The following is a 24,517-nucleotide window of genomic DNA, read 5'->3' on the forward strand; positions in this document are numbered from 1 at the left end:
TCATAAGGGGGGAATATCCATAGTCTTTCCACATACAACAACATAGTTCTATTAAACACGGTTTGTTCTTAGGTATCTATCTCAGCACCTGCCTGTCATGAAGTACAGGTAATAACAAAAATCCGTATCCAGTTCCCTACGAAGTACAGCAAAAATGGGGGTAGGAATTCCCAGGTCCTCTCAACAAGAGACTAGCCAGAAGGACGCTTTTGCCATCAGGGATCCCATGGACCTAGGGCTGGTCCAGGGAAGCTGATAAATGTTGAGTTGGTACTCTGTCACTTTAAGCAGGTAAACACCTCTGGTAAACACACTCAATCCACTAACCCTCTGCTGGGGAGAGACAAGCCCAAGTGACAAGAGCCAACTGGGTCTATGATGCAAGACTGCCCCCTGCTTCATATCCAGTAAAAGGAGAAACATTCTCCACCATAAGAACCACCATCCCAGAACCATGTACCAGCATCGTCTGCACCTATCCCACCTCAGCTTCTAAAGACTCCCACCAAGAACGGCAAAAACAAACCTGACAATGAGACCAAATTTCAGCCTGGCTGAGAGGCAGTGTGGGTGAACGGGAGCTCTCAGCCAGCTCCTGGATAACATGCTGCTAAGTCTGAACAAATCTTCTCTTTCTGAAGCAACCAACATCAGCAAACATGTGTTCAGTGCTCTTGGCTGGAACAGCAAACCTATTAGAAGCTCTGCTAGATCTAGCCACAAACTTGGACAGCCCCCTCCCTGATACCACCTTCCTTTCAGATGCAAAACACAGTGCTGGCAACTTTGACACAAAGAAGAAAGGTTCATAGGTTCGCAACAGCTCTGAGCATTACACGTTGACACTGCAAGCTTCCTTCCCCCAACATCTGTACCCTTGCCTCCAAAGTACTGAGCCAGCATGCTACATCAGGAGGCAGAAGTCCTCACAGATCCATACAGAAGAGGGGTAATAGAGCATATCCACACACATGCACCAAAAAGCCTGTGAACATGCCCAGGGGCAGAGGTAACTTAAAGGAAATCCAGACTTGCTTAATGAAGAAAACATACTCCGGGGGGGATACACAAAATAAAAAGGCCAATAGCTGAAGCCTGGCTATGGCTCGAAAAAAAGAGTACAACCACCACGTGTTCAGGGATGGTCCAACACATCCTCCCCCAAAACACAATGGAAGCATTTAGCTGACTCCATGGATTTTCAAGACAGCTAACTGATACTGGGTAAGAAATCCCCAAATGGTACTAATTAAATATTTATCTAACACACTGCGAAAAACAAGCTGAAATCAGACACATATTGGGAGGCCAAAACAAGTAGTTTTCCAGCTCAATTCAAAAAGAACGATGAGCTTGTACCTTTCAAGGCCTTATGCACTGGCTAAACAGTAAGGAAAAACCTCCAAGAGGTTGCCAACTAATGCCAACTGCCACCATTAGTTTTGATAAGAACCCAAACGCCATTCAAGAGCTCAAGCAGCATAACTCTCAACAGAGTGATAAGCAATGACTGGCAACCACTGTCAAAGCACAGCAAACAATATGAAAATGGGTCTCTTGTAGACACAAGTGTAAAACCACCCTCTGGAAAGATGTTAAACATCTGGAAATTCAGAATCAGAGTGCCAACTGAAGGAATTCCTACCCCTCAGTTCTGGACTAGTTTGTCTCCCTTCGCCTTTCCTACATACCAAAATGGAATTGCTGTAAACCCCCCTCTTCTTGGAGCTAGGTAGGGACAAGCTCAATGCAGTCAAAGCAATACTGAGAGGAAAGGAAGCATCTAGAAGAACCAGTACCATGGAGGACAACAGCTACGGGGTTTCATCTTTTCAGTACCGAGACAGAGTCCTGACAGCATGAGCAGTCAAACTCATGGGACTGACAATCTAAACCTTAACAGGGTAGTGCAATACTCTAACAATACTAATCTTGTTTTCAATACTCAAGAGCCTCAACTAGACTCAAAAGTCTCTTCATATCCATTTTACTCACACAACAGACAGAACTTGAAGAGGTGTCATCATTTGCCTACTGCAGGCATCCAGTGCAGAGTCAGGCTCTTTTCAGTAACAGAGGATGTCTGCAGCTAGCCAGCACTGAAGAGTTTAAATGATCTGATGCACAGAGTTTGCAGAACTCAGTTCAGCTGGGACAGTGTGTGCACATACATCATTATCAGCTAGTTTCTCTGGCATCTCTCCATTTAGGACTGCACTACTGGAGCAGTCGCACTACTCCATCCTCAGAACTCCAACAGTGTACACCAAGGGACCTTTCAGCACACATGGAGACACTGCCTGATGGCCAGAGCTCTCTCCCTTTAATGCCCTGACATCAGACACTGTCACAAAGCCTTTCATGACAGCTTTGATGCCTCCACCAAGCCCTAAGAGCTAAGCCAAGCACCAAAAGTACACACTGTACTCCCTGGAGTTTGAGTCTAGCAGGTGACAGACAACTGCACCAGGAACTGGAGTGCACTTCCAGTACATTAACATTCTAGATACAAAGCAACCTTTGATTAAAAGCTCTAAAGATGCAAAATTCACTTTGCACTTTGGCAAGGAGCAGACTCTGCATTGACTACTCTGCTGGCATACGCACATTTTTGTCCTATTCAACAGGGTTGGCATCACATCCAAACAACCTGAAAGTCCTGAACTAGCATTCCGGGGCACAAGCCACTGCCACGAAAGGCAGGTAAATGGGGCTCTGACATGAAACGCTTTCCAAAGCGCTACTGCCATTTGAGAAGCAATACCGGCCCATGAATTGACTGGGGTGGCTGGTACTGAGCACAGGAACCAAAGCCAGCCCCTGATCAAACAAGAGACTTCTGCCTGTGGTTAAGTGCCAACATAGCAACTGAAGTACGCACAAGGAAAGCTTGGACCTCTGAAGGTTCAGCACTGGGAAAAGAAAGTATCTGCAAACGGAAAGTTTTGTATCCACATAAGAGGCCACAGAGTGTTCCTGTTCACACAGCGGCAGGTGAAAGTAGCTGAGGAAAAAAAAAAAAAAAAAAAAAAAAAAAAAAGAGATATCTGCCAAGAAAAAATAAGCCCCCAGCTCTTACAAATTTTGGTTCATAAACCCTGAAGACAGAAATACACGCAGATCACTGGCCAAGGAAACACAGACTTTCTGACCCAAGCTTCAAAGCTTAGCAATCAAAACGAAACTTTCAGAAAGGAGAGTTAATAACTGAAGTTCTGAAATGAAAGAGCTGCAAAGCACTATCCTTAAGACAGGTCATTTAAGAACAAGTGTTTATAAAAACCAAACCCCACGGCTTGGTTTTGGACATGCAGCATATCCAAAATTCAAGTTTAAGCCAAGGGTTATGTGGAAAGCACAGCAGGTGTTGAATTCCCTCCCCCAGGTTTTCCCATGTAAGAGCTTTGTATGCCCATATTTTGAGATACTGTTGTTGTTCAAACATGTCAGAAGGGTTAACAGACATGGACACAAGTTATTCGCCTTACTCAAACACCATCTATACTAAACTGCATCTTTAATAAGCCTACATTACAGACCGGCTAAGAAATCTCATTTTTGTAGGTGGGACTGTATTTTTTGCTGTATAAACAAAGCTCAAGAATACAAGAGATGAATGCAGATTCAGATCGAAGCCCTGCCTTCACAACTCTTGGTTATGCAGGAAAGCCAACACAACATGCAAGTATGATTTAGTGTTTGTACTCCACATGCTTTCCACAAAGAGCTATGTTTCCTCATTTTCACAATTCCAGTCCCCTTGTACCTGGCAAGTAGAGAAATACTCTGCATGCAACCAAGACGTTCTGGAACAGGTGCCATGTGTCTAAGACAGTGCTTGATCCTTCTGGGATGTCCAGACGGTTTTCAGCACTGTGACTTCTGCACGCTTACCCTGCCAGCAGCTTCCAGAGCGTAAAGTAAAATCGTGTCTAACCCACATAGACTTTTAAATAAAGGTCAACCATAGCTGATTTCAGGAGAGAGGAGATACCTTAAGGAGCTAACAAAAGCAAACTGATTCCTGTATTTAAGAAGCCTTTGACTCCAGCAATTTTCATCATATGCATCATTCACCAAGCTTTATTCAATGCTAATTTTTTGATCTGAATTCCTAAAATGAACAGAGTTAGAAGGCTCAATGTTAGCCCACTTAACTTTTAGGCCCTTTTTCCCTTCCTACTGCACTGGTTAGTCAAGAAAAGTGTTCACAACTAAAGCCTGCATGACAGGCTCCAGAGTAGACTTTTTAGTGTTGAATGTGTTTCCCCACCCAGTTCTTTAATTCTAAAGCTGACCACCCTCAAACGTGCACAGACCGTAACAATTTCAATCGGACTTTAAAGCCTTTGAGTTCACAACAGCAATGGGAACAGAAGCAGTGAGGAACCACCTTGGGTATTCTGTACTGCAAAGAATTTCTCTCTCCATAATGTCTGCTTTACAATCTGTGTACAGCACAGAACTGAAAGTATGAATTCAGGAGTATCGGAGTCTGAAGTCCCAGCAGATTTATGAGTAGTACTATTTCCCAGACACAGATAGCACCAGCACACTTCTTTTTAAGGACCAGCACAACATTTCAGCATCTATCGCCCATTTCAACCACTGGTATATAAACTTTTATAAGTTAACTACTTTCCTACAAACCAATCACCAGGACTCTAAATATTGTACCAATACAGAATGTTTAAGATATTAAAAACTTAGAGTTAATACAATATGAATGGTTTTAAAAAAATACCAGTTTTTTAATCTGTCACGGGCTTCCAACTGGGCTCCCACCTCAAAGTTGATCCCTCTTCTATTCGGAGGATGTTTTGTCATTTTGTAATATCAACACTGCTGATTTTATTCCCCTGAAAAATGCAATTAAATATCAATCACTAATCAAGACATACACAAAATAAGCTTATGCACCATAATCCCCAAAAGCTACCTCTGTATTTTTGGTTTGCAGAAAGTAATGGGGGCAATTATCTCTTAAACAAGGGTTCCCAAGTGACAGCGTACAAAATGGTTAGCTACTGGACCATGAAAGATTGAAGCTCAACTTTTGTCCACCAGTCCAAGTTCCAGGTCAATTAAGAACTCTGCAACCCAATGTTTATTCACAACTGAGACAGAAGTTTCATGATGTTCTCTCCCCCCTCCCGGTTTTGATGAAAACAAGAAATCCAGTAAATAGGAAGTGGGAAAAAACAAACACAATAACAATCTTTCAAAAGCTACCATGTTAGTGAAACACTCGACACTGTCACCTCATCACTACAAATGCAACAGAGTTCACAGACATTAGAAATACGCAGTTTCTTGCGAATATGCAAGCAGTATAGGCACTCTTCTAAAATTGGTTACAATTTTAGAAGAGTGCCTATACTGCTTGCGTAGTTGCATTGCTTTCTTCCCACTTCTCCACCATTTTAACCAGAAAATAAAGTGTTCATTAAGACATGTTTCCACCAGATAATGTAAAGGTTTAAAAATCTTGCCAAAGTAGGTGCTCTCAAGGTATTTTTAGTGGTAAGCCTGATCAAGAGCTATTTTTCCCCAGTTTTTTGGCAGTCGTTTCCCACAATTGTAAGATAAAAACTATGATCCATTCCTGTAGCCTTCAAGCTCACAGGATCCAAAAATACAAATAAGTTTTATTCAATACTGTCCTCCTTACAGTAAGGCTACATCCTGAGGATTCAATTAAAGATGTATAAAATGGACGCAAGTTAAATTAAAAAACATTCTAGTCTTATACTACAGGAATAAGGAGATGTGCACTTGCAACAGAAATAAGCAGCAGCATTTTGGTTCACACAATGCATAAACAGCAACGATATAGCTGCATATATAAGAGGATTAACACTATTTTAAGATTAACTACTCCTAAGTTTAAGCACGGTTCAGAAGCCAGAGATCTTTAGGAAAGTCATAAAGCTTCTATCACAGGGAAAAGCTACTCCATCGACACACTTTTTAAACCAGGCCATTTGCCAAGGGCTGGCCATGGAGGTGCCCCCACCACCTCGAGTATAACAACCACATTGCAAAGAAACTTCTCTAGCAGAAGATGATCTGCTGTCCTCCTCTACAGCACTGCTTTTAGGCTTATCTTCACTACTGTTAAAGCAGCCCGCAAGGGTACGGGAAAAAAGCCCTCACACTTGCCTGTAAGCTCAATTCACAACACAGTGACTCACAACAAAAGAAAAAAAATATTTTAGCCACCTAGGAACTGAGAAAGACTGCAAGTTACTTTTCTACAGTACGTTATAAAAAACTGGGAGTTTGCCCAGCATGGATGTGAATCGGTACAGGAATGACTAGTCTTCTAACATGGCTAGAGGTTGGGGTAGGGGGCCATTTACCTACCACCTCAGTAACTTGTAATTGGGAAAGGAGAGGGGGAAGGAAATTAAGAAAAAGTTAGGACGGTTGGAGTTTTATGTTCTGATGAAAAATAAAACAGTAAGAATTAAAAAAATACATCTGGAAATCCAAACAGCAAGTGCAAAGCTACATTTTCTTTTTTAATCAGTTTATCCACCCACATCTCAAACATCCATTATGTTGTCTGCAGATTTACATGATTAAAATACCACTTTCTCACATTAGCAATAGAATTTCCTGCCTCCGTACGTGTAACGGACACACATTTTGCTTAACACTTGTAGGAGAAGTTACTAGGACAAGAGCCATCTTGCAGCTGTAAACTTATTTTTCCTTTTCCCTAAGTAGGGAGATGCAAAGACAACGTAATCCTGGAATTACGTTATTGAAGCTCTCTGCAGCGGCCCCCTTTGGTAATAGCTGCAATCCTGAAGATGGGGAGTCATTTCAGCTCACCTACAAGAGGCTGAAGAGAAACATCCACATCTCCCAACTTCAGTAAAAGGATCTCATACAATAGTGCTTCTATAAGTAAGCCTCAATTTTGGTGAAGAAGGCCTTAGTATAGTTTCAGTCAAATATTAAAAAAACCCTACAAGTATCACAACTAAAGGGAAATCTGAAAAAAAGTGAAAGCCATTTAACCATATTTACAGAGGCTGTACGGTCTGTGAGAAGTCTGAACTCTGCCCACTTTACAGCTAGAGGCGGCTTAACACCAGCATTTGTGAGAGCACACACCTATGGCACCTCACTAACCCAGTCGAGCCTGTCAGGAGGCAGCTGATCAGAAAGTTGAAAGAGGAGAAATCATATGGGGAAAAATCTCTCCCCTCCCCCAAAAACCCCTGCCCCCTCCCCCAAAGTCCTCCTTCCTCCCTCCTCCCAAATTATTGAAACCTGGGCCGCTTTGGGTTCTCTCTCCCACCCTGCAACTGGATTTAACTCGATCCAGCAGCCCCCGTACTCAGCATGCCTCCCAAGGCTGGCCGTCTTCTTCATTTGCAGCTGATTTCAGGAACAGCTTCTTCAAGCTGCTACATACTTGGTAGAACATTGCAGGAGTTAAAGGATCTCAACAATTTTACCCTGAAACATACAGCCCTACAGCAAGACCAAAACCGTGTATGACGTGACCTCCGCTGGGAGCCATCACACAGCTCTTCACAAACAAGGCCAACAGGCAGCACTGAAAAGCCCATCCACATTTCACCAGCATGACCTTGATCATAGGGAGAACTTTGTTCCTCAGAAAGAAAGCACTGAAACCAGGGCCTTGCCTCTGCTTCGAGATTTTATATTTCGGCCTCTGTCCTCTCCTGCAACGACTACTTAAAAATCTTGAACTACATCAAAAGAGACCGTTAACAAACAACCCCAGACTAATCAGACACTGTCATAGCTACAATTTGGAAATATTGAACATCTCTTCTAAAATTTTCTCAAGCAGAAAAATGAATTTGTACTAACTTGGTGACTAAACCAAGACAAGAGCAGGCTTTTTGCTTCAGTAACTCTGGGAATTCATTTTTATCAAGTGCTCAAGACCACGGTTAAAATACAGGGTAGTTACCAGGCCTACACCCAAAGCTGTATGGCTTTTCTCCAGAAGTTCTTATTCTACTACGAGCATTAGACCTGTTTCAGGAACAAATACTCCAGGATTTAGACAAATCACTACTGCCAACAGAAAATATATCGAAATCTACAACACTAAAACTACACATTTCTGTTGTTTCAAAGGGAGAGCCTTCTCTTCCCCATAAAAGTCACCATGAGGTCATTTAGCTTTTAAAGACCATTCAGATATTTAGAGGTACCAATCAGGAACGCACACTTATATCAGGGCAACGCAGAGGAGAATACGCTTACATTGATCCTTTCAGGGACCATGATTTTCATCTCCTAAAACAAGTTTTACGCTCTGCCAACAGTGCGGGCTCTGTATACCCATACCTGTAGCCATTTTCTTACTTTCTTCAGTTTTATTTAAGCTCTGTCAGTGCTGAGCCCCAAATCTGGCACATCACTAAGTTCCAACAGAGGAGGGCTCTTCTGGAAATTGGAGAAACCTTTCAGATTATCACACAGAGCAAAACCAAGTAGTTACGGCAAACTTTCTTTCACAGCCTCTATTGTTTTCTCTCTGGAAACTGCAGAATCACTGCAGCCTTTTTCAAAACCTTACCTACCTTTGCTAACACTGTTTTCCAAATCACAGGTTTAAACCAATGATTTAAACGAGTCCCTACGTACTGTCACACCAAAACCCCTGTCTTTAAATCAGCCCCACTGCCTAACTTAGTACTGTCTCAATTCAGTACTTAATGCAATTCGCTCCCACAATTCAGGCTCTTATCTCCTTCATTCTTTAGAGTACCTGTGCCAAACCCAGGGATTTCCCTCCCCCCGTCAGAACACAATAGAGAAAAAAAGAGGAGCTCCATGAAAAAAACATAGTTCTCTGGCTCGATAAAGGAGCACGGTAAACTTTGACAGTTTGCATAAATGTAAGTTTTCATTGCAAAGTAGTATTAATTTTTATCCTGGATGGAAAGCTTGCTCTCCAATTTCTACAAGGCATTCTACCTTACTGGTGATTCTGTGGGACTACATGGCAGTAGTGCTTAGGGATATGGTTTAGTGATGGGTTTTGTCAGTGTTAGGTTGATGGTTGGACAAGATGATCCGAAAGGTCCCTTTCAATCTAGACAATTCTATGATTTATGACACATAGTGGGTTAATAAAAAGCACTGGCAAAACCAGGGAGTAAAGCAACTAGCAAGAGGGAGTTCCTGTATTCACTGGAGGTGCAGCACAGGTGTAACTGTGCTGGGATACTGAAGGCAGCCCCAAGATTTGAACTGCAGTTCCTATACACGCACCAAGACACAAGCTTATTTAGTTTCCTTCACGTATAGCAGTATGAGCATTTTCTATGACAAAAGAGGATTATAGTCAATATACCACAAAGCCTACGCTGACTCTGCCATTCACTCCAGCACCACTGTTCCAAAACTGCTATCGTGTCTACGCGCCCATTTTGAAACTGGCAAGGACTGAGTCCAGTCCCATTTTGCACTAAGGGTTTTATTGTTCTACAACAGTTAGTTTTGACCTTTTACTTATACCATCTGCATACATGATACCAAGCCTTGCATCTTCGTCAGTGGTAAAACAATGAAAGCCTCACCCAGTTCACCCCCTACAATATGCACGCCCCCATCAGGAATGGTCAATCCAGAGAGGTCCATGGTCCCCACCACAATCAGAAGACCTTGCAAGTGGATAACCACAGCCATGCTGTGCTGAAACCACACACCTGCAGACGAGAAAAGGTAATGGCTATATCAGACTGCGAAACAGTATTTACAGGCACCGTTTATATTATACAATCCTAATGGCATCTTATGAAGACTAAGTACAAGTCTCACAAACATTTAAACAGCACTTTTAAAAATTGTTTTGGTGCTGACTTGGGAAGATGATTACAACAGACTATTATTGAGGGCAGACAAAAACATTCTGCCTACCAGGTTTTGCTTACAGCAGCATTGCTACCATGAAATATGCCTCACTGTATTTTACCCTACATATAAAAACAGAAATAAAACCCCACACCTGTTAAAGTATTAGCCCAGAAACAGTTTCTGTACTAAATCCCCGTGCTCCTGCCTCAAGTTTTGTTTATGCACACCATTTCACTGCAAGATGAGTACGTTTTAGGACACAACCATAAGTTGCAGAAGATGTCCTTAGTACTGGTATTTCAGAACACAATGCCTCAGATCTTCAGTCAAGTCTTTTTTTTTTTTTTTTAATGCAACAGGAGTAGAAACAGGAAAGATTCGACCTGGACATGAAGACCGTTGGACACTGCAACAAATTCCAAGGAATACTGCCTCATCTCCCTTTTTCTATCCAAAAGACACATTTCAAATAAGATATTGGACTATGTGCAGTTCTTATTTGCACCGTGCAGGATCCTCAACTAGATCTTAACCAGCACTCAAGAGTCAACAACTACACAGGCAAACTCAATGACTGAGCAACACAATGCTGACATTGGATCCTGAACTGATACTTATGACTTCTGTAACAAGAATACTGTATAGCTAATTCCTCAACTCTGTAATGTTACCTCAAAGCGTTAAGACTCAGTGTTTTATCTCACACTCCTATTTTTCCTCTAGTTTATACAAGTAGACTAACAAAACTGACACCAATTTATTTTTGCTCCCCTCTTCAGGCAGAAACCAACACTTACTCAAAGTATTTGGCTACAAAAGTGAAAAGGTGTCTGCAAACATAAGTTACCCTCCCCAGATCAAAGTTCCTCACACTCTCCCTAAGATTACAGGGCATCGAGAACGTCATTTTCATCCTCTCAATAACATCCCATGTAACTGGGCTCTCATTTCACACTGGTGGTGAGACTAGGACAGACCAACGTGGAAGGAGAAATCATGAACACGGGCAATTCAACAGAACAGAAAATTTTTTTTCCTATAATAAAACCTATTTGAATTACCAAGTGCAATTAAAGAAATAAATACTCATTACTGAAAAGAGTTCTTTTCAATCACTTGATCATCCCTCATTTAGCTGTTCTGCTTTCCCCTCTTTTTTCCCTGTAAAACACTGGAAGTAAGAGACAAACACTCTTAAACACTGAACAAGCAAGATTTCGGAAAGGGTGTAAGTCACGTGAAATAAAGCAGGTTTTTCATAAATAAAAGAACATTCCAGAAAGTCTACTTTAATGAAACCGCCATTTTTTCCTCCATCTGAAAATGTGCAGTCTTTGTTTTAAGAATATAAGGATTTAATTTAGAGAAATATTATCCACAGTGCCTCTGCAAGAATTAAGAAAAACATGACTTTTAAAGCAAAATTTCAAAAGCTTAAAGAAAATCTACAATTATCAAAACCAAGGATCCATGCTTATACTCACCAAGAAGAAACCCGTTGCTTATATGGCTGCCAGCATTCCCAACACTGTTGTACAACTCTAAGGAAGGAAAAACATAAGTCATGAGAACTCTTGAGACTAGAAGTAGTTTAAAGGTCAAAAAAAATATTTTCTCTACAGCCAATGATATCCCAGTCCCACAATAACACCTCTAGAACATCAATTTAATCTGAAAATATTTCAATACAGAGGGTCAGCAGGCTGCTGTGATCCAAATTAGAGAGAAACTTAGAGATCCTTACAGACACACAGATGGTCCCTCTGCATATCCACATCAAGTTTCTCCACCACTTATTTATCCTTTTCCAAACAGAAGCCACCAGTAACTTTATCATTACTCCGACTTTGGTGCATCAGAGATTTCAGAATAACCCCATTAACTAAGCAAGCAGCCAGTGTAACTACCAAACCTTGTATATGCCAGTAACTCAAAATTCAAGGCACCATCTGCAGACATTTAAAGAACAGATCACTGACGTGTTAAATCCACCATATGGGCCAAGCCACACTTTAAGGAAATTACACCCTGCAGTCAGTTTTGTCTTGTACATTGAGAATGTACGATTCTAGGTGAAGCGACAGGCTAAAAATCCAGCACAGGTGATCACCAGTTCACCATCTCTTCCAATGGACTGCTGTATATGAAAATACGAAAACAAGAGTTCCTCCTGTTGGGTGCCCCTGCCCCGCTTTATCTCATTTGCCTTTTTTCTTTTTTCTGTTTCTGTTTCTCTGTTATTCCAAGTTGCAGAAATGCTTAACCGCTCTCCCCGCTTTTCTATCTAACCGCTATTTGGCGGATAAGACTTCTAAGCAAATGTATCTGAAACATTCAACGCCGCCAGTCTTCCCCAAATCTAACACCTAGTTTCCTTCCAAGACTTTAATGAGAACTACTACTGAGAAACCCCCACAAATATCACTGGATCCATTACACTCCTATCACCCAAACAGCCTTTAACTCTGAGGACAGTAGCTAAAAAAAGAGAAAGCTTCAATTCTGAAATAGCAAGTATGAGAGGCAGCCCATAAATAAAACCAAAACTGACAAATCCAAGTCAAATAGTCAAAATGCCTGAGTGTTCTAGATTTGGAAGTACATCAAAACTCTTCCGCAAAACAATTACAGCAGACTGGGAATCACACAACGGAAGTCACCCCTTCTGATGTAACGTACAATTCTTACTCATACTGGTGGACTTCTGCTGAAATACCATAGTGGTTAACAAACTTTAACAAGTCATCTTTTAGTACAGGTTATTTAAAAAAAAAAAAAAAAACCAACACAACAACGAAAACCCTATGTCAGACACAAGGCTCCAAAAAGCTCAAATTATACTCTTCTGTATCTTATACTCAAGATATTCTCTCATTTAACAAGCATGGCTTTTCAAGATATATCATGGTAAGACTGATGCTTTCTGAATATTCAAAAGTATCTTTTAACTATTCAGAGAGACAGGAAAAAAAAACAAACACCTCCTTGCATTTAGAAATAATTCCAACTGCCATGAAAAAAGCAGCCTAACAAATGGGCGAAAAAAATTCACATGAAACAGTTCTGCCACTGAAAAAGCTTCTAGCAACTTAAGATTCCAAATACCTTTGTTGTTGCAGATCTTTTAAGTTAAGAAAGAATAAGTTCAGTGTGAAGGTTATTTTAAGGTGCAAATTAATGTATCGGAGAGCAAGAATTTTCTCAAGGATATTAAAGAGTTCAAATGTTTAATAACTAAAAGTCCTGCAGACGGCTCAAGCAAGCTGCGTTGTTTCTCATGAGTTCACCACACCGTGCATGTCTAACCATGGGAACAAAGACGAGTCAAGGCGACCAAACACGGTCCTCTCCTGTCAACGAAGACATCCTCAGTTGGATGAACTACATTTGTCACATGGCAGAGGGACCTGCATTTTGGTCATATGAGAAACAAACTAAAAGTGTTTCTCCAGAACAATTTCTTCAGCCACAAATCCAACTCATGTCCATACATGCAAGGCTTCTCAGGACTGCAGGAGAAGTGGCAGAACAAGCTACAGCCATTTGAATTTTCTGAGAAGCCTAATTTAGCCTGCAAATTGGGCACCCCAATGTAGTTTCTCCTGTTTTTCTACCCGGAGGTGTATAAAACCACTTCATAATGCTGAACGCACTGAGTGTAACTGTCCTCAAAGAGACACTTTCACCCTGCCTAATGGGCACCTGTGAGCTCACAGTGCCTTTGTCAAATAAAAATGAAATCGGGAAAAGGAAAAAAGTGGACTGATTCTACTGCCATTCTGTAAACCCACAGAACTCCTTGGACAAACTTACTTACAGTGGGACTATATTTAAATATTTGGTTTAGAGTAGTGCTGCAGCAGCCTAAGGTTGAACCTATTGAATAACCCTGGACAAGGTGCTAACTGTTAGAGAGCGGCCTTGCATGACAGACAAGAATAGGAACCACACATGGGCTCAAAAACTCACATGACAATTTCAACATTTTGCAAATACAACAGGTTTCTCCTTAAAAGGATATACCTTTAAGAAGTGGGCAGGGTCCAAGAACATGACTTCCATCTGCCTATGTACTGTCTGCTTGGCTACACCACCTAGATTACTGCGTCTAATACCATTTTGCACTTGATGCCAATGTTTTAAAGTCAATACAAACGTTTAAGTATTAAGTGGCTTTGAAGTATTACCACCTACACCCCTTCTGAAAGCAATACCTTGGTATTCTAGAGCAGTCCACATTTGAGATAGAAATTTAATACTTCAGGTTAAGTGTTGGTCAGTAAGCTGACCAGTTAATTCCTCAGTTTTGACCAGATGTCCTGCCCCGGCTTTGAGATTGCTCCGAGTGTTTCAGCAGCACACTGTACACTTAGAGCAGACTGTTGAACTTCAGAGTTTTCTTATCCATGAGCACCAACACGTATTTTAGCTATCAGAGGAAAAGATTATGACCAAAAACAGAAGCACTCAGTAGGAAAGCACAAAAATGATCTGGTAACAGTACCTGCAGCAGTAACTGGACTTGGACTTCTGACTCTTAGAAGAAGCCTACCTGTGAAAATATCCATTAAAAAAAAAATGTTAAGAGACATTTTACACAGATAATTTACAGCACCTGCAATATTGGCCACTGAAAATCCCATAGGGCACTGTTTCCAACCAGTCAGTATATAGCATTCTGACACTTAGACGTGGCATTCTCAGTTTCATTATTCAATTGCTTCCTGACTGGACAGGACCAAATCTACCCTAGTTGTTGATAAGAGGAGGATATTTTCGTGACAGTCAAATAAAGGGAAATCTTGCAAATTACACTGCCATGAGCTTTGAAGAAAAATTATGTCTGCAATCAATACAATGCATTAAGCAGACAAATCATCTGCATGTGTGTCATACTGCAAGAAGGAAGCGACTCCCCCATTTTAGTACATGAAGGAAAGAACGGGGTGCGCTTCAAGGCTGCTTGTAGATTTGTCCCCCAGCTCAGAGATGAAAGGACAGCAGGAACAAAAAAAAATACAAAGAAAAAACCAGTGCATCTCTTTGCAAGACTGATCACAGCAATACTGAGAAGATAGAGCTGCAATCCAGGCAAAGGACTAATATAAACACAGGAAAACACATAACTAAAAAGCCATTAGGAACTGGCATTATTGTGAAGAAGCAATTAAAGTCTTGCAACCTCTGCTCCGCTAACAGAAGCCTTTAAGCCTAACTAAAAACTCTAACCCAAGCCCTATCAGTGGCACTGTCTTTGTTCCACTGATGCACAGGCCTAGGCCAAGGATGCTCAGTTCTACATCTGGAGCACCGGCGGTGTTCAAGATAGTTTCCTGAGTCAAGCACCCAGTGGAACAAGGGGACAGTCTCCATTTCCTTGGGAGAGAAGTGCTGAGTGTAAGTATCAGAAAAAGCGGTCCATTTTGAAACTAGTATTTTAACATCCGCAACAAAATTAGGAAAGCTAACTTTATACACAAATAAAAACCCCACCCCACACTATGCACTAGCACTTCCCCTTTTTCTTTTCATACAGGGTACCTAGATAAAGATACAGATGAAGACAGTTATTTATCTTTTTAAACAATTTAATAAACCTACCTGAAATGGAGTTCTTAAAAAAAAAAATATACATATAAAAAAATAAGGCAGACTGCAGCTGCCTATACTGAAACAAGCCTGTCTGAAAGGTCTCAAGCCCAGTAAAACCACACAAACTCACGTCAACAAACTAACAAGCCTCAAAAAGAAGGAATTATAGTCCAGTATGCATTACTTGCTGCCACACACATCTGCAGTCAGTCAGCATGGACACATTATACACCCGCACACGCATGATCACTTAAGTCTGGTGCTTGCATCCACAAAAGAACTGAAAAGCCACCAGTTCCAAGAAGTTTTCTGAAATATATAGGGCATGTAGCTACTGGCATTTTGACAGCAAGCACAAACCGCAAGCTCCACATCACTGTTTCTTACCTGAAAAAAGACTTTTCCTACAGGAAGCACAAGAAGTCAAAACAAACCTGTAGGCAAGCAAGAAACAGAAGTATGAAGATGATAAGGAATAAGTTGAAACAAAAAAAGGAGTAGACTTGTTCAACTGCTGAACTACTACAAGCGCTCCACAAGACTTCTCAATATGATGCACCATTAAGTCTAAAGTACATGCAACTTTTCTGATTTAAAAAAACCACTGCGCCCACGCAATTAGGCAACCATCAAGAACGCAGTTTAAATACTGATGACAACCACTTGTGGGGCTGAACAATAAATCCTTCCCCCACCCCGTGTGCATTCTTTAGCTCAGCTCACAGCACTGCCACACAAGTGCTCACATCTGCGCAGGAGAGTGCCAGATGGGCAGAAATGAGAAGACAAGTGGCAGGACAGCTTTCCTACAGCAACAGTGTCAGCTCCTGTTAAGGTCTGACAAATTACAGCTACAGACAATACCTAGTTTCTGGAGATGCAATTAGAAATGAAATATGTAGTTACAGAGAATTTATCATCCCCTATAAATCAGGGGCTGTACCCTCCTCTCCTGACCAAGGGGAAGAATTTAGGTCAATATCATTGCCTAGGTTATCCGGGAACTACAAGAGCAAAAGAAAGCGCCTCAGAGAACTTATCCAATTAAAGGTAAGAATTAATTACATGCTTCTTACGTTTCAGTCAAGGCAGCACTGTTATGAGCAATTACTATTCTAGCCTCATTCCCAACTTGACCTTAATTAATTACTCTGGATTACAGGCAAGCAGATTTTACTCTCAGGCCGCTCAAGTAAAATTTTATTTCCATTCAGGAGACATCAACACAGATATCAGCAAGAAAATAAACTGAACTCTTCCACAAGATGACTTGGGTCAAATAACGAGTATTCATCTAATCCACCTTCAATACCAGAGCTATTAAAAAAGTCAGACAAAAATTAAGGAGAATTATGACTGATCTTCATTGCAAGTCTTCTCACTTGGCTTTTTTTTTTTTGGAAAAGCAAGGATCCCTGAAAGGATCCTGGCTCGTTATAGAAAATTAGAGGAACCCAGGTCAAAAGCATTTCTGTTACAGAGATGTTCAGTTACAAGCTTCTGTCCAGATACCTACAAAAGGTTACTTCAAGTCATTAGTCTTGTTTTCAACATTTGAGTTTATTCTCCTTCCGCATAGGATACCAAATTCTGTACACAGAAAGACAACGTTTATTTTATCCAGCTTGGACTCATCAACATTCAAATATCCCTCCTGATCTATTTTCAAGCATTTAGGCTAGAAACAACAGGCTCGGATCACAGAAACATCTCCGTGATCCCAGGAAGATTTTCAATAAGTAAAGGAGATATCACTATTTCACAAAATTGTACTGATCATCTGCTTCGATTAACCAAGCACTGCTACGGCTACACTCTGCACGTCCCTGCTAAGCCAACGGGTTCAATAATCCATTTCAGAGGCAACAAGCCATACCTGAACCTAGGCCTGTCAGGAATACGATGCCTCCCAACCCTATACGTTAAATAGGTATGACACGGAAAACTTCTGGGCTGGTGTGAGGATCCACCGTTATTTCTGTTCCTTAATGATATTCTGAAGGGACAAAGTGCAGCAGGCCAGAAATGTGCTCCAGACTTCATGGAACACAGGAAGGCCAGAAACCTCCAGCCGACGACGGAAACCAGCCCCCGGCCGCGGTGAACACCTTTGGGGCAGGTACCTGCCCCACACCAGGCTCCACCTCGCTTCGTCCCCTGGGGCCGGGCGCGGAGCAGCCGCCGGCGCCCCACCGAGCGCCCCCGGGACGAGCCCCGCCAGGGCCGGCCCCGCGCAGCCGCTCCCGGCCTGCGCCACCCCCGCGCCCGCCCAGCCCCGGCCGCCGCAGCCCCCGCGCTCCGGCCACGGCTCGGGCTCCGGCCCCGCCACCGCCGCAAGGTCACTCGGCCGCCACCGACGGCCGGACCCTCGGCGCCGGCGCTCGGCCCGCACATACTCACCTGCCCGCGCCGGCCGCGCAGCTCCGCGGGCCGCCGGGCGCGGGCGGAGGCGCGGCGGGAGGGAGGGAAGGAGCGGAGGGCGTGGGCCGGCCCGCGGCCCGGGCCCCCCGGCCGCAGCACGCCAGGCCGCGGCCAGGCGGGAGCGGACCCCGCTCGGCGCCCCGGGCCCGCAGCGCACGAGACGCCGCCCGGCCCGGCCCGGCCCGGCCCGGCCGGCCCTTTGTGCGGGGGACGCGTGCCAGCCGCGCCGCGCCCGGCCTCCCTCCCCTCGCCTCGCCTCGCCTCGCCTCCCCTCCCCTCAGGCCCGCAGTGCAGCGGCCCGGCCCCGCCCGCCCGGGCGCCGCCGCGCTCTTACCGAGGGATCTGCACGGGAAAAGGATGAGACCGGAGCCGACCCGCCCCGGGCCCCGCTCCGCGCCGAGCCCAGCGCCACCGACCGCCCCGCGCCACAAAATGGCCGCCCCGATGCGGCGCCGCCAGGGAGGGGGCGGGGCCGGGGCGGGAGGGGCGTGGTCCGTAAGCCCCGCCCCTCGCTGCCGGAGGGCCGCCAGGAGGGGGCGGGGCCGGGCGCGGAGGGAGCCGCCCCCCGCGCTGAGGGAGCGCGGCCCCGCCGGGCGAGCGGCCGTTCCGGTGCCTCCGTCAACCCGGGCGGCCGGGCTGTGGGCTCTCCTCCCGCACGCCAGCCCTCCGACCAGCTCGGCAGCCGTCTGCTCGGCCTGGTCCCCTTCGTCGGTGCCCCTTCTCCCCGGCAGCCCAGCATCGGACACAGCGCTGCGGGTGAGGCCTCACCAGTGCCGACCCGAGTGGATCATCAGCGCCCCTCAAGCTGCTGCTCCCCTTTGAGAACTGGCTGATCTTCTGTAGATACAGAATTGTGCAGGGGCAAGTCAATTTTTTTTTTTTTTTTTTAGTTTTATGCTAGGTTAAAGCCAAAACCAGACTGACACAAAGCAAAAATCTTTCCAGTCTGAGGTCCTTAATGTCAAATATTACACTGTTTATTATTGTGGGTGGATAAACTCTTCTGGTTCGGGTGGTTTTCCTGGGATAATCCATCATTTTCTGCTCAGAGGCCAAAGACAAGTGGGTGATTGTTGCCTGACGGGTTTCGAGATGGAAGGAGTAACTGCAGCGGCCAAGGTGCTGCCGGGCACAGCGCGGCCCGAGGCCAAGTGCTTTTCTCTCCGTCTTCCTCCTCCCGAGTCACCAGAGGAACCGCTGCCACTGCACCACTCTGGCTGCTCCCATGACATCAGCCTCAGCCCGGCGCCATGAGCAGCGCAGGACCCGGAGAGCACAAAGGGTGGTTTAAAGCACGGTGGTCCCCACCGCTGTACAGCAACTCCGGTGTTAACGCTTCTCTGACAGAGCCCGAGCTGTGGGCTGGGAATTTGTGGAAGCGGAGCGGCTTGCTAAAAATACCACAATAGGAGAAAAAAAAAAAAAAAAAAAAAAAAAAAGTGGCAGAAAATGTAGTTATCAGCTTGGATTTATTTTTAACCTGAAAATCTCACACAGGGTTTTAACATTGCAGGTTTCTAGAAGCAAGAGAAAAAAATGCAGAAAGCATTAAAATAGAAATTGGCTAAAAAAATAACTCCAAAGTGTTGAGGAAAATAGATTTTTTTTTTTTTTACTGAAACGTCAGCGTAGTGTTTGTGTATTGGTTTTTTTTTGAGTGCTATATTTCATTCATGAGTTTTCATCATTTGAGAAAACCCACACACTCTTAGCATATCTGCCATGAGAAGGTACATGTCAGAAACCACTTCTTTCTCCACAGAAATGGGTCTTTCTAGATCCCACTGGTTTTGAGATGTGGGAAATAGTCCTTTGTTCTGCTGTTCCCACCAAGAGCACACGGCTGCTGGCAGTCCGGGGATTTGTCTATGCCAGTTTATGATGTTTCTCCTTGTGCACTCTCCAGGACTCCGGTTTCAGCATCCAATGGCAGCATCCGTGGTCCACGTTATCAGGAAGCCTCAGACGTTAGACAAACCTGTCTGTTTTGGCTGACCGTGGAGCGCCAGCCCTTCCCAGCAGGAGCCACTCCTCCTGCTCTGGCAGCCACCATAAACACCAGTGCTGCCTCTGCCCATTCCCGGTTGTGTCTCAGACAGATCCCAGCTCCCTCCAAGGGTTTCTGCTCAGCTTAGCTGTATCAGTTGGGATCCAGCGTTTCCCCACACACCGAGGAAACCAATAAACGTGGATAAATTAGGCTTTGCAACCTGGGAAGGGTCTGTCTGCCTTCTCTGGAAAGTAATGCTGGTCCCGTCTCATGCTCAGCGTGAGCAGCGTCGTGAACCCCACCTGGCTCACTGGGGGGGATGCTGTGCCGGGACAGGAGAGCCAGGGCCGAGCTAGCAGCGGGACAGGCAGGGACTGCCCTACCTAGCACGGTGCAGGCCAGTGGTAACGGGAGCAGAGCAGGTCCGGTGACAGTGACCAGATGAGCACACAAGTCCCACAGCGATGAGGCAGGTCTGAGGTACAGGGGGGAAACGAGTCCGTGGGTTGGGGTAAGGCTCAGATCAGCACAGGACTGGCAGAGCTGGCTCAGGCAGAGACCCGAAGGCGAGGGTCTGCGATGAGGTGACATTCCAAAGGAAGAGGGAGGAAGCTCCCAGCGAGGTGTCCTCCAGCTCCTTCCCTTCGAGGCCAGCTCTACAGCTGTGCTATCCAAGAGCTGGCCCTGGGCGCGGGCAGCCACGCTGCTGACGCTTCCCCTGCCTGTCAGATTGCTGAGCTTCTTGCCCAGCCTCCCCACACCTCAGCAGAGAAAATCAGGCACGTGGCAAGGGCAACGCAGCCAGCCAGCCTTCTGCCTCCGCTTCGGCACCCGAAGAACTGTGCTCAGAAATTGCTTCTTGCATTGGCTATCAAAGGAGGCCAAACCAGCTCCAGCCAGCTGCCTGCGAGTCCAGCCTCTGCGCTTGGCTGGAGTCACCCCTCCTCCCTGACCGGCCACCCAAGGGGCCAGCGTGGCAGCTGGGAAGGGCGGCTCTGCGCCCACAGGGTTTATCTTCTCCGGCACAAGGGCCTCTGCCAGGCTGAGGCGGGGAGCCCTCGGCTGCCTGCGCGCAGCCCACGCGGGGTCACTGCAGGCTGTGCGGCTGCAAGAGCCGCCCGCTCTGCCGCCAGAGAGGCGGCCGCTGCGCAGCTCCTCTGCCCTGGTGGGACTCAGATGGGGGCCAGCATAGACTCGTCTGGACACGGTCCCTGCCTCCCACACCACAGTGCTTGCAGTGGTCTAGGGGTGAGTTTTCTGTGTCCAGCCCTCCCCGCCGTGCCTCACCTCACGCGTACCTGCTCTTGTCAGAGCTTCGCTGGAGGTCTGTCTCCACAGGCCTGGCTGACCTCCAGGCCTGGTCCCAAGCTGCACGTAAGGCTGGGAGATGAAGGACTCACCAAGTCAGCGTGCCTTCCTCACAACAGCACTCCACGCCTGGGCAGCTTCTACCTCAGGACAGTTTCTCGCCCCTTCTTTGTTTGCCCGAGCATCCGGATCTCCAGGGAAGAATGCCCACCCTCCGCCGCTGCCCTTGGTCAGGGCAGGCGCAGCCCCATCCGTGGAGCGGTGTGGGAGAGACAGGCAGACGAGCGGGTGCTTCTGCATCGGTGCACCTAGGACACCCCTCTCCCTCCCCCCACGCTGCTGATTCAGCTGGGAACTGGGGGGAGGTCGCAGTCCCCTTCATCTCATCCTCCCTGGGGGGGACCTGCCTGCAGGTGGCAGAGACCCTGCTCTATAGGCCCTTCTGCGGTCCCTGGGGCTATAGGGTCTGGCTGTCCTGTGCTCTTGAGTGGCTATCCTGCCCTGAGCGCGGGGAGGCAGCACGCACTGCAGGGACACCCCAGCCCAGCGTTTGGGTACTGTTCGCAATTGCAGCACTGTCACCGTCACCTTCCCCAGCAGGCCCCAAGGCCGGGTCGTTTCAGGGGAAGCTGTACCTCACGGCTGAAACAATCCAATACCTCACTGCCCTCAAAGGAGGGGACTCCGCTCCTCCTCCATCCCCTGCCCTTCACTTCCACCCTGTTCTCCCCTGTTGGTTGCGATCTCAATGAAGCACCTGGCACAGACGGGGTGGAGGAAATGGGGCTGTGAGTAGAGATGAGCTGGTACAAGCCACCAGTTCTCCTTTAGGAGAAGTAGTAGCCTGTAGGGCCAGTCTTGGTCTTGGGCTTCTGAACACCTTCATGGTAATCAGGCCCTGAATCCTGCCAGCTCCCAACCCTGACAGCTCAGGTCACACGGTCCTCAGACACGACGTCCCTTTATGGTACCAGTAACCGAACACTAAGCACTCCAGACAAAGTGGAATGGCTTTGATGGTGAGACTGGGGCAGCTCCAGGTGGAGGCCGGGGCAGGAGGAGCCCCTGGGATACGCGGGTTCACGGGCTGTGCCGAGTCTTCAGCTGGTGCCCCCTGCTTCGAAAGGAAAAATCCAGCTGATGAGTGACTCCATGTGTCCCAAAAGTTTTTCTGCACAGCCAACTGGAAGCAATCAAATCCAGTGGGGTCCTTACGTGCTCCACCTCACTCTGAATGCCTGGGCTTTGCCCTGTTCGCTCTTCATGCCTGAGAAGGTTCCCCAGCTGCCTGCGCCCGCACCCAGTTCCCTCCACCATTTACCATGGTTGACAAATGCTACGGGACAACAGGAGCTCTAAAAGTAGCAACGCTCGGCTGCTGAATCAGCTTTCTCCATCTTATCGTTGATGGCTGTCCCACAGACAGTCCAGGGGAGTGCCGGAGCCTGAGCCCTGCCCAGTGCCATCTCCACTAGCCGGTTCTGCTGAATCTGCCAGCCCTTTGCTGCACCCACATCAAACCTGTGCTGGGGCAGCGTCAGGACAGGGACCCTCCCGTCTCTCCTCCCTCCGTGCTGCAGGGCTCCTGGAGCAGGCTTGCCTGTTCCTCTGGTCTCTGTCTTCCCACAGGGCTGGGTTAGTGCAAAGCTTGATGTGAGGATTAGCCTAAAAGCCTCCATGAGGATTAGGCTAAAAACTGGCCTCGCACCGCCCCGGATTGTTGGGGAGGTGGCACAACCCCTGGGCATCTGTGGTTTGAGTGAGAAATGGAGTATCTCTGGTGGGCCTGGAGGAGGGAGACCACTCACATTTGCAAGGGGAGGAGAGACTGCAGGCAGGTTCTCTACTGGGAGAGGTGGTGGGTGAGCGGGATGGGTGCCTTGTGGTTAGCACCTCCTGTAAAACACCAGGCAGTTGCCAAAGCTGAGCCCCACCTTCCTCCATCTCAAGCTGAACCTGCAGAGAGGTCCAAAATCCACCCGTGATCCCCCAACAGCCACCCAGCCCCTTCAGGAGCTGGGGCAGAGCGTGGACAGCAGACCTGAGGGCATGGTGTCTATCCGCTGCAATCAGGAGTTGGGAGAATTGCTTTTACCGTTTCCGTTTCCAAATTCCCAGGACAGAATCACAGAGACAGCAGAAGGCTCACGCCAGGCTCTCTGAAAAGGAGACTAAAACCAGCCAGAAATTCAACAGCGCCAGCAAGAGCACCCAGCACTGCAAGGGTGCTGGCCCCACTGGGACACGTTATCCTCCCACCACCGGGAGCAAGTCCCAGACAAGCTGCAGGTGCCTCCTCTCTACAAGGAGCCAAAGACAAGTGAGCTGTGTCCCAAGCTGCCGGTGGAAGCTGAGAACAAACCACAAGCTTGCTCTGAGCCCAGCCGCTACTCTGGCCGTTAATTTTTTCGAGGAATCCAGGCCAAGGTGCCCGCAGGAGCAAGTCACCCAGTCTCTGAGCCTAAGCTGAAGCACTTGGTTTTGTGGCCTTTTTTGATTTGGCCAAAATCATCTCATTTCCCAGCAAAACCTTGGGGAACACTTAGGTATCACGCTGCAGACATCCACCAAGGAAAGGGCTGTGTGAGGTTGTGATGCTATAGGTCTTCCTTCCACTCCCGCTTGTCATTGCCCCTCTCCTGAAGGCTATAGGCCACCCACCACCCTCCTGCCAGCAAGGCTGCTGTGAAGACCCAGGAATTGGGCCAGCATGGGTCATCTTAAACTGCTGGAGCGACCAATGAGCCCTTACCCACTTTGCCTGAAGTGCAACATCTTTTCCCAGTGCTGCCAAGACAGTGACCACCCCCGGAACATCAGCAGCACTGGCCAGAGCCAGGGCCGTAACTCATCACTGTGTGGCTGATGTGGCTCAGCCGGCACTTGTGCCGCAGTCCCACCGCAGCGCGCAACCAACGCGAGTCTGGAGCACCAGCACAGACCCGGCTGCTCCTTGGTGCGGGGATGGAGGGAAGATCAGAGAATCCTCCAGTCTGAACGTAAAAATGTCCCAGGCGCGCCAGCCCAGCAGCCCAAGAGACTGCGCAGGGGAAGCACGCGTGCACGGCCACCCCCCGCAGCCCACTTGCAGCACCCACAGCTGCTGGATGAGGGACATTAGCAGCACCCCCCTCTCACCCTCGGACTCCCCATTTCTGGAGCTATTGCCCATAAACTTCTCTAATCCCTTTTTGACCCTGGAGGGCTCCAGAAGAGCCTGTGTAAAGAAGTATCGTCCTTTATCTCTTTTAACCTGTCTCTTCCAAGTTCCGTTTCTCAGCAGCTGCCTGAGAGTTAAGGACAACAGAAGCAGCCCACAGCTTGGTTTCCAAGTGCTTACCTCGTGCTGAT

General features: G+C 46.7%; 1 protein-coding gene across 12 annotated transcripts in view; it reads right to left on the reverse strand.

Annotated features, from left to right (window-relative positions):
• Positions 1-18,337, reverse strand: part of PHF20 (PHD finger protein 20) — a 69,727-nt gene extending 51,390 nt beyond the window's left edge. For 4 of the 12 annotated variants that reach the window (XM_074605296.1, XM_074605294.1, XM_074605291.1 and 1 more), the window contains exons 1-6: positions 18,203-18,337; positions 15,835-15,881; positions 14,360-14,407; positions 11,340-11,396; positions 9,579-9,707; positions 4,745-4,859 (exon numbers count right to left, since the gene is read on the reverse strand). In XM_074605296.1, the coding sequence (XP_074461397.1) occupies positions 4,745-4,827 (83 nt within the window). In that variant the 5' untranslated portion in view covers positions 4,828-4,859; positions 9,579-9,707; positions 11,340-11,396; ... (1 more) ...; positions 15,835-15,881; positions 18,203-18,337. The remainder of the gene's footprint in view (positions 1-4,744; positions 4,860-9,578; positions 9,708-11,339; positions 11,397-14,359; positions 14,408-15,834; positions 15,882-18,202) is intronic. The other 8 variants (XM_074605297.1, XM_074605295.1, XM_074605293.1 and 5 more) reach the window with 5 other exon arrangements.
• Positions 18,338-24,517: the final 6,180 nt, after the last annotated feature.

The sequence above is a fragment of the Larus michahellis genome, chromosome 12 (assembly GCF_964199755.1).
Source record: "Larus michahellis chromosome 12, bLarMic1.1, whole genome shotgun sequence".
Lineage (NCBI taxonomy): Eukaryota > Metazoa > Chordata > Aves > Charadriiformes > Laridae > Larus > Larus michahellis.